Consider the following 17778-nt stretch of genomic DNA (forward strand, 5'->3'; position numbering starts at 1 on the left):
AAGATTGTTTAATAATCGAGTTTAAGTGTTGAAACAATCACTACTACAGTCCGCCATCACGTCATCCTTTCCCAATGACGTACACATTCACTGTCAATTCCACTTTCCTACTGCTATTTGTCTCTAAGAGCCAATAATAAACCATCCCCAACCACCTCCATTTCTAATTCATTTTCATTTACCAACTGTCCATCGCATTTCGCCATGTGATCATCCAATGCCATGAAAAGACGACAATCACTCGCACAAATACCATCAGCGGAATTCGGCAGAGGAGGCGCAGTGAGGTGTGACGAGGCAGTGTCCATCCATCTCCCTTCCTTAAGCATGTTCAATGTGATGTGTCCTCTCACGGGTTACTTTCCCAATAGCATGAGGCCATGTGCTGTCACCTGCCACTTCGACTTCTCCCACACCCCTTCACTTCTTCCAACTGCTTTCTATGAAAAACTTCCTGTGCACCGTCAAGGTGTTACGTACCGGCCAAATACATCTCAGCCATAATTTTGTCATGCTCACCGAGTCAGCAATTCCTTGTGAGCAATTTTGTCTGCAGTTCGCCACACACACGCACCACACATACTTAGTCCCAGGAGAAAGTGGTTCATGTCTTAGAAGCACAAAGTAAGGAGCAATTAAAACGATCGTTTGAGGGCCACCACTATATCACTGACTCGACCACTCAACGAATCTTCGCCTGCAATAGTCGCTTCCCATCACAAGTCAAGCAGTCAGTCAGTCAACCAGTCGATCAGCAAATCAACCTTCCCCACCCACGCCTTTCTGTAATATCAGGTGACAACGTGAAGAAGAACAGAACAGCCTTTGAAGTCTACTGTCTCGCATCTGTTGGCGCATGTGAGTGCCACCCAATTTCTTAGCTTCCGCTACCCTCCCTTCCCATTGGATGCACGTGTAGGTCGATTGTTTCTTCACACACCCTATGCATTGCTGAAAGTTCCTCCCCACACCTTCATCTCCATCAATCTCCACAACGACAACACATAGTGCTCCATGATCAACGAGCTCAGGGGGTCCTTCCGCACTTAACGCATCTGCATTTGAGGGTCCCATCATTACAGCGTCTTCTGACAATGCACTACACTACCGCATACCGCACCGTCTCCAAGTGCCCCAAAACCGAGTTTACGAGAGCTATCTGCAGTCTCGCGAACGAGTTCAGCTCGGTTTGTGAAGCAGTTAAACTCGAATCCCATCCATCGGGTACACGCGACATTATACTCTACGGCGTTCAGGGCAGCGAGGAAATCGTAGAGCACACAACCAAGAGTACTGTGCCGATTGACTGGCGCAACATGCAAGTATGCCCTATGATGCATGCTTCCGAACGATCGTGTACATTTAACCCGTCTTTTCACGCTCAAAGAAGTATTGTAGCTAGCTATTGAGGAAATCACACAAACCGCTTTGATCCACCGGTATGTTCAAGCATAGGAAGAGTCCACAAAAGATGTCCTTGATACATCCATTTCCACTGCCGCATTTTCTAAGTCCCCTCTCATTTTCGTATCCAAAACCCATGCAGGTTGCAGTATTCTGTTCATATTGTCGTAGTTTTTAATGCGATTTGTGGTTAATTCGCGAATAAAGAATAAGCATTAATTGAAATCCAGAATTAAGGATTCACATTTTAAATCTAAGCTGTTAAAGGTTAAAAGTATCAATTATACAAGCCCTATAAATTCACAACAGAATGCAGGAAGCATGATTTTTGAACCTATTTTGTTTGACCTTAGTAATGGTTATATTATCTGTAATACAGACAGCCCATATACATGCGCATATATACGGGTTTTGAAGCCATTGGATTCATGTAGAAAGAATAATGAAGGCGAAAAAAAAACTGAAATTCTAGAAAATCGTTTCGGTTTAGATTTAACGATGCTTTACTTTCGGAAATCTGCGTCATACAGATATGCATGATGAAGCAATTCAAGTGTTGGATGGAAAATTGAGCAGTTAACAGCAGTTATTTGATCCATTTATGGCTAGCTGCTGAAAACTACTTCAACTGGATAACTGAAGACGTGCCAGTGCATATATAATATTATTACATAATGACAAAACCACTTCCAATCATCTGGCCAGTCGGCGAGTACTTACTATTAATACAAACTCGAAAAAACAACGAAGTTATGCAAATTTAGCTGCAAAACGCAAAACACTCAAAGAAATATTGACTCAAGTAATCCAAGCGAGTACTGAATTGTTTTTTGCTATTAGCGTGTAAAAAGAGCCCTGAAGAGGCTCAATCGAGTAAGTGTAATAATGCTATTAATATCTTTAGAAGCGCGCTAACTTTGCCAAATTAAAACCATGTAGATCCCACTTTAGGCCAAAATTATCACTTTCTCTTAAGCACAAAAGCATCCCCAAAATAACGACAAAGCACCACTTACCTTCGGTGGTGCAATTTTCGAAAGCACTCGAATAATCGTGCTGCGTTCATCTTCCGCTATTCCGATGGTCGCAGTACCAGCGGCGGCAGCAGCGGTTGTTGGGGTGACGAAGGGTAAGGTATGCGGTACACCGAGTAGTGGTGCTCCAGTGGGCACCGCCCCCGTAGTGGGATGTAGAGGACTCGGCAACCCATGGGTAATCGGCGGAGGGGGTAACTGGAAGGAGAGGTACGGTGCGCCTGCCACCACAGCAGTCGGATTGCCCGATGAAAATAGATAAGGCGGAGGGGGTTGTACGGGGGAGTGGTGTGGCGGTGGGGGAGGCATGAAACAAGAGGGCGGTGGTGGTGGGGGTGGACCGAAGTGAGTGTGCGGGGGTGCAGGAAAGAACGGGGAGGGATGTGGGGTCGCGGTATTACAGAAAGGCGGGGCTGAGTAGTAGGGATGTTGGGTGGTGTTTGGAAGGAAGGTAGTAGCTGTTTCTGTGACGTCCAGCGTGGTTGTGACGATGGCATTGGTATTGGGTGCTGCAGTGGAAGATAGCGTATTAGTGCCGCTGTTTTGCTGCTGGTCCTTTTTGGGAGTTTTCTTATCGTCAGAGTTGCTTTCAAAATTCCCCTTTGGTTTCGATACTTCACCTGAAGAGTATCAAAAAAGGATAATTCCTAAATAAGCATTATTTGGGAAGGTAACACGATAAATCCTTCTAAAGGCTTATGAAACTAACTCAAGTGTGACTGATGGTGGATTAAGCCCACTTTTTTTCTTGACAAAATAATCGAATTAAAAACCAAAAAGACGTTTGTCTGAAAGAAACTAATGCTTTGCATTAATTTGGATATTACGAAACCGGCAGCTACTGACACTTATGCTGCAGCTGCCAAACTCTAGTTTGTTTTTTCCTATCTAGCACTTTACATATTTCTTCTAACAACTGTTTAAAATCCCTTTAAAACATCACCCATTCTTTTAATTTGCCCTGTTTTTGTCTAACTCATTTATGGTCAAAATAACTCCAAATGCTTAGAATCGGAAAATTTCTAGGATTTTAAAAGTGATGAAGCAAACATGATGTTGTCCCCTACAGGAGATGACCTCTAGAGTCCTTCATCAATGACCTTGTGGTTTATGCATACTTGAATATGAGACATACAGAAAGGTTTCTTTCAAGTCCTTCTAGCAAATTTGTGTTAAAAAAGAGAAGTCACTTAAAATGCTAAGTGCACCTGATCTGCGACTCAAGTTAGCAAAACTACTTTGTGTGTCAGCACTATAAGCAGAATAACAAATCATTTTCAGAGCGTCTTTGCAACGTTTGCTTTATAACTGTAACATTCGTTTATGTCCAAGACTGTTTTGTTATGCTTTATTTTAGCTGCCATTCACGCGCAACGTCTCTAAAGGTTGAAGTAAGATCACCTCTGGGTTAAATAATAGACTTATTTGGGAAGTACGCATGACCAAAAATAGATTATATCTATTTGAGGTAACACTTTAGCCAACTCCTACGGCCTTTCTATCCGCTAACTTTGCCATTGGCTTGCGCCGAAGCACCGGATGGGTCAAAGACTACTTAGCGTGGGCGTTGCCACCTTTCAATTCGTGCATCTAAGGTCGACCTTTCAAATGCAGCCAATGGGAATAGAAGGCTGTAATTTGAGTTAATTATAGCCAACCAATGGGATGAGAAGTAGAACTGATGAAATTTGGTCAGAAATCTGGAGGGAAAATGGGAGCACATGTTCCCAATATGTAAAGGCTAAGTATTGTAGCGCTATTGCACTTTATCCACTTAGTACCACTTCTGTTTTTGCGCAGTAGAAACAAACCAAAAGTTAGCATGTTGTCGTGGTACTTAGTTGACAAATCAATTAGGCTTTTCCTGTGGGGGGTGTTTATAATTGATACCCATATTTTTCGCAACCTTCAACCTTCATGCACAAGCTACTTGTAAGTAAATGACATTTCACGATTTAAAAATCCGATCAGTTCGATGTAACAAGACATAGTTGCATCGAATGCTGTTGGCCTGCCTTCGATTGTAGAGGCATAAAAACAGATCAACATAAAATAAAATAGAAGCTCCAACAATCTAAGTACTGCTGATAAAGCATGCCAGGTCGGGATTCAGTAATACTAACAAAAAATCAGGCATTTCAATCGGGCAGACTGACAAATGTGTCAGGAAATTGCTAGGACGTCTAGGTTACGCATTGAAGTAAAGTATTAGCAACATAAGGAGTAAGTGTTTGATGTGTAGATCACTGAAGGTGCAACATAGTTACATATTCCGATTCTCCGCAGTTTTTTTTATTAAATAAAAGATGTTTTAATAATAACTAATAACATTTTGGTGTTTTCCCTATTCCTGGTACCATTGAGAACATTCCTTGTAGACAGGAATACACAACAAAGTAGATAGTTTTTGTAATTACAAATGCGTGAACCCTTTAATGCAATCTAAACTTGGCGTCACATTTCGGAAAATAGTACTAAACCCAGCATAATACAGAATGGTTGTTTCTCAGTACGTAGTAGGCAATAATTTCCGGGAAAGGATTTAAGCAATGACAAAAGAAATTCACTCTGAAAGCGGAATTAAGCTTAGCGCGAAATATTTTTCAAAAATGTTATGGGAGAGAGAGAAAGTTAGGTAAGTAGTGAGACGCATCTGTTGGTTTTAGCATTAAGATTACTTCATGCGAAAACGTAGCAATTAATAGCGCAGCCACTTTTTGTTATAATTTTGTTGATGATGGAACCTTTTATTGGACGAAAAAGGTAGCTGGTGAAGGTCCATAAAATACTCTTTTATCCGACCGCTTTTGTAAGTTTTCTCTTTTTCTCCCTGAGTAATGATTTGCGTGAGTCACGCTAAAGTAGTGACCCGAATGAGAAGGGTAAGAGCAGGGCTGTAAGGTCAAAAAGGACCATATGCCTAAACTAATCGCACATTGAAATAGTAAATATCATCAGCATGGTTCTCGGCAGGTAGCGTAATGATTCTCCTCTCTTACATCTTCCTCCATTCCTTCTGGCTCTGCCTCCCTGCCTTCCCCTATCTGAATATGAGGCGCCGCTTTTTTTCCAAAACTTTGATACAAATTCCTGTGAGGATTGACAAGGCACATCTGCAGCCACCTTCCCATATCAATAATCAGCTAAAGAAAGCCGTTTAATTGTTTAGAGATCTATTACGCGCCTTTTGCAACATGCATAATGCTCTTCTATTACTGAAGTTGGGACAATAATAAAATTTGTAAAGCAAACGAAGCTATACGAATACTGTTATAACAGAGAGGCAGATTGATACTAGAACGATTTATCACGCCCTTGTATTAAAACATTCTCGCCTCCAAATTCAAAATATCAGCCCCCCAGAGTGGAAGGGGATGTCTAAAGATTATCGAAAGAGGATCTATTAGCTGTCGGCTATCAGTGTGTAGGCAGAACTCTGGCAAAAAGCTCCAGTAGACACATATACACCTAGAGTGGACCAAAAAAACAAAAACGTAAATGTTGCGATAACTCGTGGAACTATTAACACCAAATGCCCCCCTTCACCAATCATACCTAGAATAAACACCTGTCTCCTACAAGAGGCCTGGTTCCTTCATCAAAAAAGGCCACCAGACAAACTAATCACACACATACACGCACCATTCTTGGAGGCCTTCTTGCGGTTCTCTGAAACACCCTGTTTGCCAGCGGCGGTGGCAGGGGTGACGGTAGTGGATTTCGTGGGAGTGGTGGAAATGGTGGAAGAGGACATATGCTTTGGTTTCTCTCCAATTCTGTCGAATTTGCCAGTAGTCACAGTGGTGGTGGTAGTGGCAGCAGGGGTTTCTACGTGGCCACCCAGGGCGGCTAACTTGCGCGCAGTCCACACATTGTCCGGTTGATTGGCTACCTTGACGGGTGAGGAGACGGCTGGGGATGAAGAAGGATTGAGAGGCTTTCCATTCACCCGTCCGAGGGAGGCCTTTAGTTCACAGGCCTCTGCAGGCGTCAGATCACCGTTTATTGCTGATAATAGACGCCCTGAAAGACATCAGAACTAAGTGAACTGACTCTAATAGTGTTAAAAAACTGGCGGTTTTATATACTTGTTTGTAGACAAATCGCCTTTCTACCAAACACTGAACACGCTTTACGAGTAGTATGATTGACTAGTTTGAGCTATTAGATGAACTAATATTTCTTCCTCACGAGATGTTTGTTTTGGACCTTAACGAAGGCTGCAACCTTTATTAATGATAAAGTCGGTAAACTCGACGACTTCATAATTGGTGAATTAACTATAATAGATATTTTATTTTCAGAACTCCCATACGATGAAGATCCATAAGTTGCAGAAATCGCTCCTCATCCTATATCTTTTAGTAAAGTATCAAACTTCATATCGATGAAAATAAAAGATTGTACTTTGGTTTTAAATTCGATAGGGATGATCGCAAAGGATGAAGCAGAAATGAAAGTATATTGAGAGGGGAAAACTGGTAAACGTGTAGATAAAAGATGAACTGCAGTTGCCTCTCCGTAAAATCAGAAAACAAGATAGCTTTCGAATCGACTCTAGCTAGACAAGGAAAATCTCCAGTAGCTTTGAAGGTGGAGGAAGATATGCAGGGGTTTTTGCAGTGGTAATGATCATGTGTAATATTTTAATTGTTTTTTTTTAACTCTCGGTTTTAGTGATGAGCTACTTAGAGCTCCACCATCGTGTCCTTGTCGGGCGGCCTAGCTTCCGGGTCATGACAGTTCCCCCCGAGCCCTTCTGTATGTCGGCAATTCATTTTCTGCCCTAGTATTATGTCTTCTTTCGTCTTGTGGGAGGCCTTGGGATGCTATACATGCATCATCTCATTTCAAAAAGACAGGAAGAGTGTCTTGGGTATAACAGGACAAGAAAAGGTCGGTAGGTGGATAAAGGGCAACCCATTTCTAATTGAAAATGCAGAAATCTTGCAATAATTGATTCATCAAAGCAATTACCTCAATCAAATCCATAAATGTGTCACATAATTAAAATGCAACAAAAATACCTCCTTTATGTGTGTTGAGTGCTAAATTTCAAATTTTTAGTGTTCAGAACTGTTTAGCACGAACGTCGCCCCAACTTTACATAAAAGTAGCCTAGGGCATTAACACCCAATTTGAAAGAAAATGGATTAAAAACCTACTGACAACTTGTTTATAAACGCACCTGTGATAGAATGTAACTGGTGCACCAGACTCACAAATTGATCTTGCTAAATTACGGTTCCATTAGTCCAACTTGGTGGACTAGGCGAAGTGTTACAAAATTATTGCATCATAAGAACTTGTGGAGCCTTGAGGTAATTATGTTATTGTACGAATGACACATGTGTTTTTCATCCCAGCTGCCGCGTTTTGTGGTGAATGCGAAGAGATGTATGAGCATTAAAAGAATGGTTATTAACTGCATTCATTTTGTGACTCAAAAACATCGAAAATATGGGAAAATTGAAGAATTCAGTTGAATGGACTTTTACTTTTTATCGATCCAGTATGTGGGTTTAAAGGCACAGTGTATTTGAATGTTATCACATTAAAATTTCAAACAGTAACTTTGTAAATATGTAGAGAACTCAATGTTGACACTGCCTCCTTTGCTAAACTGGCTCAAAAGTCTACAAAATTATAATGTGTTAGGACATTGATTTCGTGAGGTCAATCGCTTCAGAACGCGAGATCTTGACTTCAGCAATTAAATTACCCAATGGGAGGGAACATTTTATTCCCATACTTATAAACGAGAATAAACGATCCTAATTGTTCGATATGTGTAGCTTGTACAAAATGAAAGCAAGAATAGATGGACAGATAAAAAGTACTATGCTGTCAATTTATTTATTCGACAAGAAAGCAGACCATGAGCCAGGCTGCGTTAATCACTTAGCAACAAGGATCTGGTCTTGGGACGTCTATGCTATTCAGTCGTATGGAGAGGGCCCTTGTACTAGCAGTTTTGGGAAAAATTTCCACAAAACTCTAAAAACGCACAAAATAAAGTTACTAACGTGTTTAACCACTCTGCTTTTGATGGCGGGAACAGATAAAAGTGAAGCATTTTTAGTAAAGATGACAACCCGACAGGACTATTGGTAGTGCAGTCATTCACAACCAAATAATCACAAAAGGACAAATCGACCTAGCCCCCTTTTAATTCTCAACGATGGAAATGTCAAACAACAATTAGCACCTTTGTTGCACGCAAAAAACGTGTACAAGTTGCCAATTACTGGATCAGCGTTTAAGAGCTAAAAATGTCGTGCTTATAGCATATCATCAATCCAATTTAAATCTTGTTCTTTTAAGAAAACGTTCGTTATCAATTAGACGAAAAAGAAAGAGTATACCTTTTTCCACTTACTTGGAGAAGAATCATACAGTCAAACACGAGAATCAACCATTACAGTCCCATAATCTGCAGGCAAGAGCAAAGCTGCCAGCTAAATTTGAGCAGCGATTCAGATATGTCTAATCACGTCCTAACGTTCATCTTAGAAATAATAGTGACTGTGTTTAGGAATAATAACCAAATTTCCGGTGGCAACGAGGCCGCAAACAATGTAGAAAGTTCCCAGTTATCATTTACAAGCCCTTTGTTTGAACCAAATGGCAATCAGCCTCAGCAGTTAGCTGTAGATGCATTTGGGATCTTAAATGATTTTAAACGAAGTAATGCACGCATCACATCTTGTTAAATTTCAAAGAAAACCATTCTAACATGCGGTAATGAAGAAACTACGGTAAGAACAGCCCCTGCAGCGTACACTCAGAGACAATGATGATTAAATATTTACATAAATACGACTAGTCATTACCGCATGGTATGGCCATATCATTACCAAAAATGTCCTTGTTCAACCAGACTTTATTGGTCATTTTCCTTTATCGCAAATCCACTATTTATTGAGCTACACTTATTTCCATCCATGAGAAAGCTTAGAAGAGGAAGCGGCAGCGGCGGTGGTGACAGCGACGGCCTCCCAAATCAGAACCGCTTAATTATTACGCCCCCCCCCCCCCCCCCGAAAAACCGCCCTATTAGTATCCCTGAATGCAACCAAAATTTTAAGTTCCTTAAAGCGTTTGTTAAACTAAACGCTCATTTCCAGTAGAGCCCTGTGAAGACGACGACGGCTTTACATCAGGTTAAACAACGTACCTCCATTTGTTGGTCGGACAACATTCACAGGCCTTGCAGTGCGTTGCGAGAGGCTAGTGTCCACCGAGGCAGTACCGTTGGACTCACCAGATGCTGATTCCACAACAGCTTTGCCATCAGTTTCATCAAATGTAAGCGACGAGTAGTCCTACAATGGCATGGCAGTACATTAGACTCAGATCAGGTGTGACTTGTGTTTTGTCTTACACCTAAGTCACGACTGTAAAGATCTACTTCAATCCAATTGGCTTCATAAGCACCCTAAATGGGGTCACCATATGGGAGTTAACAAGTAAACATATTTTTAACCTCAAAACCTGTTTCCGATCGCCAAATTGTAGGTTTAAAGTACTTTAATCGGACATCACTTTATGTCTGTTTTCATCTAAAACATGGCGAACCTGGGCTGCGATTAATGGCATGTATTTTCGCTGCAGTATAAGAATTTTCTAGTGGGCGAATTTTGGCAAAATTATTTGCTAAATTCAACCTCACCATCTCCTTTTAACCTTTGGGATGTGCAAGGAAAGACTGTAGCGTAATTATAACTTTTCAAAGACAATGGTTTACTAGCCACGGCTATCAATTTAGTAAAAGCATCCATCCGAATACGCATTTTGTCTACTCAGTGCATGCAATCAGGCACCTAGGCGACCAATTTGTGACCTTATCAACGAGTTAAACAGAAAGAAAAAATGAATACAAACAGTAGAGCTCAGCACGCGGTGATGAACCTTGAAGAAACGCTTTGATGTATGTGATATCACTATGGTTAATAATCCTTTCTTTCTAAATAATTCGGGATTAATGTACTTCCTTCAGATAGATGTGGGCACGTGCCCTTTCGTTGGTGGGAGATGTCCGTCGGTCGCTACTGGCAAAAGAATTTCGTTCAGAGGTATGGGGGGTGTGGAGCTGCGGAAGAAAATTATACCATAGCTTAGCGATTACTACAATGATCAAAGTTGGAAGTGAAGGAAAAAGCTAGAATATCCACACATTCCTCACAGATAGTTGAAATCTACCATCCTGTGCTTTACGCAAGTCCAATAATACTTGTAAAATTGAAAGTGGACATGACACATCCACTGCCCAGTCAACTACCTATTGTGTGGACTAATCGGACATGTTCAAGCGAAAGAAATTCCGCTCGGCACCGACTCAGAACTGTAACTCCATTAGTGAAATCAGCTGGTTTAAGGACCACACATATTAATGCCACAAACAACACTAACCCGTATGCTATACACAGTCTCAGTAGCGAACATTCATGCATGCAATAGAAATGTATGGCCGCATTTTACATCGTGATTTCTCGTTACAGAATCCTCCCAAGCGCCTGTCATTTCGAAAGAATGAGGAGCATAAATATGGGGAGCTATCCCAACCTTGATAAGCATGATTAGTCTCAATTTAATGCGGGCAACCCACAGTGTAGTGATAGGTATGTAACCCATGATTGTTCTGAAAGTAGTGATTTTAAGATTGGTAAATGTCACAAATGCTACACAGGATGAAAAAAAGACAAAGGCAGCAGTTGTAAAATTATTGGAGGTATTTGAAAGAATGTTTAGTGCTTCTAGTGCAAAAAGAAAAACAGGAGAAGGGTTTTAAAAAAGAACTGTGCAATCGCCCCACACGATGCCCATCGGACGGAATCCATGCCGATCAGATAGGTACACCTTGCCCCGATTTTTAAGATAAAAAATCCGTAGGGGCAACTGCCTGAATTAGAAAAGTCTTAAGTATGAAAAGATAAAATTTAAAATTTCATTGAAATTTTGTTATTTGATTTAAGCGGCGCATTTATGAGTCATGGCCTCATGAATTTCATCTAATGCTAAAGAACGCTGTTGATGTTCGTTATGATTGGCTGAAAATTAAGAGTAAAATTAAGCACCAACGTTAGCGTTTTGTTAAGGAAAGCCGAGAAACTTAGATCAAGTAAATTTTGGGTACAGTGCATATGCAAGATCCAGTATATACTTCAAAATATTTAATGCAATAAGTATCATGGGCAACAAAAATAACAATACAGAAGTGCGTTTTTGCGTTCGGCTTTATTTAAGCTCCTAAATAGTCCCAGGTCATTCTAACCGCTTCATGGCTTATTCAAAGAGCTGTCAATAGACAAGCGAAGGTTATTGACAACAGAACCCTGCAAAAATGAAGAAGTGGAGCTCGAAACGTACGTCACGGAGAAGAGCAGAGATCTTGGGCTGACTAGGAGCCTTCTGTGCTTCCCTCAGATTCTCCTGCCCTCCCCTATTGCAGATGAGCCCCGTCTTGGGGATTTCCTCGGGAATGAGGGGCGGTACAGAGACTGTTGTCTCCACAGAGGAGACCTTTCGCGACTTCTTGGCCCTACTCTTGCTGCTCTCTCCCTCTGCGCCTATGTTTGTGGTCGCCTTTTTCTTGCCTGAAGTGGACTGTTTCTTTGACTGACCAAGGGTGGAGGAGGAAGCGGAGGCGGATGCCAACGGTGACTTATCTGGCGTCTTTAATATGATACGATAAGACAATAAAATCATAACCTTTTACAATTGGTCGAAGAGATTACGTTTTTAAACAATGTTATTACTAAAATTTGTTAAAATGTTGCTGTTAGAGGCGAAGCAAGTAATTAAATAACTTGTAATGAAGATTACGTAATCAAATGCGAATCCGTCGGCCGCAAATTTCAAAACCTCTAATAACTCTGCAAATATAGAAGCCGGGTATCATGGCATTCAGATCACTAGATTGGTAAATACGTAAATTACAGCCATCAATTCGAAACCGTTGTCCAAACTCAAGAGCTTCTTAAACGAGAAGCTGGAAAAGCTTTTCTTTTATGATCATACTGTTGATGGAAATGACAGAACCACAACAATAGCACGAAAAATTGTGGTTTTCCTCGTTTATCTTGATCTGGGTTATTGTTCACTCGGTTTGACGGTGTACTGCGCACTATCCTTCTGGAGTTAATCATTACAATTCAAAGGTAGTTTAGTATTTTTAAAGAGATTTTTGTATTCTTAAAAAAACTAAATTGATACTTAGGCAAACCTTAATGACCGTTACAAAACTGCTTAGCCAAGGGACACACCTCCTTCCCCCCAAAAAAGCGTTGCAGAAAAGAAACAGTTATCATCATGCCCCGAGGCCACAAGTCGAAACCGGCCGCAAATTTATGAGTAATTAGTCCATTGCCCAAGCTTCTATTGAGTTGACATAGAAACTTATATACGCATGCACGAGTGCACGCTTAACTGACCGGTCCGGCTTCTTCTTTCCTCCCTCTCCTTGCCTGTCTGTCCACTCATTTACTCATCCATCCAGCGATGCATGCATGCATGTATGCATGGAATGACAATTGAGCGCGCACGGAGGCGACAAACTTGGCTCTCGGATTATGCAATGCGCCACCACTGTAGCTACCGCCAAAATCGTACATGCATGTGCTAAGTCGACGGTATGTGGACGACAAACGCATCGGTGGGTAACACCCACGCGTACACATGACCCGTGCCATCTTGGAGTACGTAAATTAATGAAAGTAGGCAATACGATCAGTAGAAGCAATACCGATAAGCGAGCTCAGAATTTGCCCCTGCATACGTGAAGATCTTTTTTGGATGGCATGAGAAGTAGACTGGAAATGGGAAAGAAGCAGAAAGAAGGGGGAAGAGAAGAAATGATATTTTGAAGATCAAAGACTCCACTCTTCCCAAGGCACCCAACAATCACCAATCCCTTACACTGACGTGTTTAAAAATCCGTTTGTCTTACGGCTATTCTTAAGAGCGCCCGACAGGGAAACGCCGAGCAAAGATGAGGCGTCATCCACCAAGATAGAGCATTTCCATCACTGTTAGAAGGGTCAATGGGTAATTATAAGCCATCAGATACAGTTTGAAACGACAGGTGTTAACTACAGAGGATAGCAAGGAGAAATAAAAGTAGATTTGTTCATTTTTTGTTTATGCCATTACTGAGAAATAAATAAGCGCAGAGCCTTGTGAAAGCAGCCATGTGTCACATAATCGCTATTATCATTTGTAACAGTGAAACAACAAGAGAATGGTAATAGCATCTTGTAAGATAGATTTCATTTTAGTAGTTAGTCTCAGGGTTATTTATGTCACCGTCCAACTCAGGTATTTTTAAAACTTCAGTGTTTCTCGTTCACTGAATCAAATATTTGAGTTGCTTTTAGTACCAAATCATCAACTGGAACACCTATTTGCGTCAACGCAAGATTAAAGACAAATATGGCCAATAAATTATGCACAAAATAGTCATTTGTGTGTTTTAAGCCAAAAAAATGCCCAAAGCAAACGTTCACGCTTAAGTTGAAGAAGGAGCCCTGTCAGGTTGTTTACGTTTCAAAAGTACAAAAAAGGCGAATGGGATAACAGAAAAACAATTTAACAAATAAAGTAGTGAGGATAAAAACAGACGGACCACTTTTAAGCGAGTGTTCATTATGAGCTTTTAACACCGCAATTCAGCAACAAATGGCCCATTCAAAGCTATCGCATTATTAGAAGTAAAAAAACTTACGCATAACATTTTTAGTTCAGTATGCTCTATTTCAAGGCCATCATAATACACTACTTCAACTTTATTTGTCCCTTATCAGAATTGGTGATATTTAAGACCAACGTAAAGTATCTTTTTCTCGGAGAGGAGAGGAACTAGCTGAGAAAGAGACCGGAAGGTACAAATTACTTCCGTATTTTAGACTGTCCCAAGTTCCCACGCCGTTAAATACAGGATAAAGTGGTGACACAATTTCGGGAATTAACCTCGAGTGAAATGGAAGTAAATAGTGAAAGCAAGACAAAAAGATGGATCCCTTCAATGCAACAAATACTCAGTAAGCTTCTACAAATGTACCGATGAACAATCTGTATACTTGAAAGTGTCCTCTCAACGATTAGTAGGTCTCAGAAAGACAATATTTGATAAACTCATAAAAGCATTTGACACAAATAAGCACCACTTAAATCCGCCACAAAAATGTAAGGGAGAGGCCCTCAGTAATTACCTTTAACTGTGAGTTCAAAAGGAGGAAATAAAAGTACGGTATTAAGCCACTTTATTTTTTAATATTTAGTCTTCAGCCACAGATAACTTAAATATTTAAACCACCACCGAACGAAGGAGGTTATGATGTGCAAATGCTGAGAACTTGGAGGTTTCTCTTGGGTTGACTAAATGGTCAAACGTAAACAGTCTGTTTGCTACCTACAGTTGCAGACGTCAACGAAGACAGTCACTGAAACTTTGCAGAACATCATTTATAGTGGTCTACAGGACTACCTCTAATGCAAATTTCAGACAGTGTGGGTTAGTGGGTTACCCTCGAATCACTACAGCAATTTGCATTAATGATTGAGCAACTGAACTTTGTCTTTCACAAAACGCAGATGTGGCGCCTCGAATCGTCACGAGAAGATAGAGATGCCCTAGCTGAGGTGACAATTGAGAACAGGGCAGCACAGCCTTTTGGGACTGCAGCGCAATGCATGGAAGGTGATTCATCTACGGTGTTCGCCGAATGACCTCTATGGACGGGTACGTGCGGCCGTGTGAGCTTACCTTCGGTGAGTCATCTCGTGGTCAGAAGCGGTTGCACAACAGGGCATTCGATATTTGTAGCGTCCGATAACGGACTGACTTGGAGGTGTGGACAGGGCTCAATGCCACCCTCACAAATGACTTTTAAGAAGCTATGCTCAGTCGCCATAAAAATGAGATCTTGGTTGCACTGAGTTTACACATTCCATGATAAATAACAGCATACGCTTCGTGTATCAAATGATGACTTGCTCATTTCATGTCTGAAAAATCGTCAGAAATACACCAAATATTGGTCAATACAAACGAGAAAATTAGGAGAATACATTGGAGGAATGAAACAGTCTAAAAAGTTGGCTAAAGCAAAATATTGCCTTTGACGTAACAAAATAGCCCCGTTTTTTCCTAATTTGATAAAAGAATGTTTACGTGTAATTATTACTTACCGTGTAGCAAAGATGTAAACCAACATTTAAGTAATGAATATATCCTACACCATTGATAGCATTGAAAACCCGTGCGTACTTACCCTCAAAGTCATTTTCTGCTACTCACTAGGACCCTTAACTCGTCCACGAGGTAGAAGACCCAAGTTGAGGTACAGGTGCAGCTGATTGGCACATAACAACTTATCACCTTCACTGTCAACCATTCTCAGCTCAAGGCATCTTTTTTGGAGCAGCATGCAGTCCCCCTATCACACTCACAATTCTGCTTCGATTCATTTTCAGGCTGATTTTAAGACAAGACAAACAGACTGCTACATCAACTGCCTTTCCGTTTTCGTTTACAAATGTATTCCACGCCTGAGTGAGTTTTTCATGTTAGATCCAACAAAACATTGCCTTTGGGCACACTAGGTGACTCTCGATGTTTGAATAAATATTTGCTTAAAATCAGACATAAGGGCATGAATTATGTAAAGGCAACAGAAACAAAGGTGTGTACCTTAATTAAAAAAGAGTGAGCAGCAATTGTGGTGGAAAAAATTCATCCCTTTTGACGTGAGAAGGCGAGGGAAGAAAATTATGAGCCACCTAAATTGGACTGTTCTATTACCTCTCGAATCTCCACGATACGATAGCAGCACATTCCTCTTTCCTGAGCAGCTTCAACATAGCAATGCAACAAATAGGCAGACAGAAAGGGACCAAGAAAGGGGTAAAGACGGTCCCCGGTTGATGAAAGTTAATATAGTCAATATTACTGTCACTGCTGCATACATATCTAGGAGATATGTTAAAATCAGTGAGGAATTAGTCAATCAAGTAACTGACCAACGCACAATTTTAGCTTGAAGGTAAATCGAAATAAACTGATAAATAGGATTGAATGGAGCGTAAAACTGAAAAGGAATACAATCTCTCTTATGAGCAGATCTCCAAGTCAAAGCTTCACTAGATTAGACGAATAAAAAGGATTTTGAATGGAGGCAGATCTTTTCAATGCGACCCAATAACTGACGAGGGAATTTTCCAACGCGACCTACTATTATCTTATTTCGAGGTTATAATCATACTGGCGACACCATTTTGGAGGGAAAATGCCGAGTAGATACTAAACTAAATCAAATAACACATGCAAAGAAACACGAAGCTCTTCTAGTGACGCCTAAATTGGGAACAGTGTGTTGCACGTGAACTCGGGTAAATAGTCATGTCAAGAGTGAACTCCGCACTGTAGCGAAATTTCGCGCATGTATTTTCAATGTTTCAAAGCTTAATGTGTACTCAACGGCGTCTTGCCAATTACCTAAGGGGTCTTGGTTAACTTGGTGATTCACCAGGCCATTACAGGATTATTCTCAATAAATTTGTTTGTAGAGCAAAGCAAACAAATCTGAGTCGCATTTCAAAGAGCAGGCGATGATAATAGCCTCGAATACCAAGGGTTCGTGATAAAGTGGAGCACAGGCTCAAAGATGTGCCAAGTACACAACCATGGACGAGGAGTTGATCGAGCGGCTTTAATTGCCGTGAATAAATGGTGTTTAAAATCCGAAAAACCACTTCAATCTCGATGTTCGCTGCTTTGGTGTAGGTATTGTTCTACGCCAAAGCCTCAATAAACAGCTGAATTTGTCAAACTCTTGCCAGCTATACTTCCCCACTCCATAAAGCTTGTTATGGGATTTGCAGGCGTAATTAAGATTATTTAGTGCAGTAGATGGAAACAATAGGACTCAGTCGGAGGAAGAGGATAAACTATTAGGTGAAGCTTTTACCTTGCAATTTGTTAAACAGAAATTTACAATGCAATTTACTGGAACAATGCATAGGACTAAGTCATTAGTATTTGGGTTAAATACGACTATAGCAGTCAAATGTAGCCATTAATGCTAGACTTGCTCCAATACTTTTTTAAGGTATTAAGGTAAGCGTTAGTTTTGTTTGACTAATGTTAAATACGTTAGAAAGGGCCCTAAACGAGTAAAAGAATAGCATATTATCCATCTCAAATGATGTATTCTCAAGTTATTTTCAAAAAGGTAAACTAAACATGGAAGAAACGTTGCGGCGAGAAGTTGGTACAGGGGGATTCAAATACTGGAGTGGTATTAATTATACAACACTTTGACAGAAAGTGAAGCAGCTTCAT

General features: G+C 40.7%; 1 protein-coding gene across 1 annotated transcript in view; it reads right to left on the minus strand. All coding sequences in view use genetic code 11, as the record gives it.

The window, feature by feature from the left end:
• EGR_01117 (Fibronectin type-III domain-containing protein 3A) overlaps positions 1–17778 on the minus strand; it is a gene marked incomplete at both ends in the record, with an annotated part of 51821 nt that overhangs the window by 27422 nt on the left and 6621 nt on the right. The window contains 6 exons of the mRNA XM_024490366.1: positions 1116–1306; positions 1425–1557; positions 2421–3058; positions 6081–6461; positions 9616–9763; positions 11808–12113. Coding sequence (XP_024355185.1) covers positions 1116–1306; positions 1425–1557; positions 2421–3058; positions 6081–6461; positions 9616–9763; positions 11808–12113 — 1797 coding nt within the window. The remainder of the gene's footprint in view (positions 1–1115; positions 1307–1424; positions 1558–2420; positions 3059–6080; positions 6462–9615; positions 9764–11807; positions 12114–17778) is intronic.

Source organism: Echinococcus granulosus, assembly GCF_000524195.1.
Source record: "Echinococcus granulosus chromosome Unknown EG_S00004, whole genome shotgun sequence".
NCBI lineage: Eukaryota > Metazoa > Platyhelminthes > Cestoda > Cyclophyllidea > Taeniidae > Echinococcus > Echinococcus granulosus.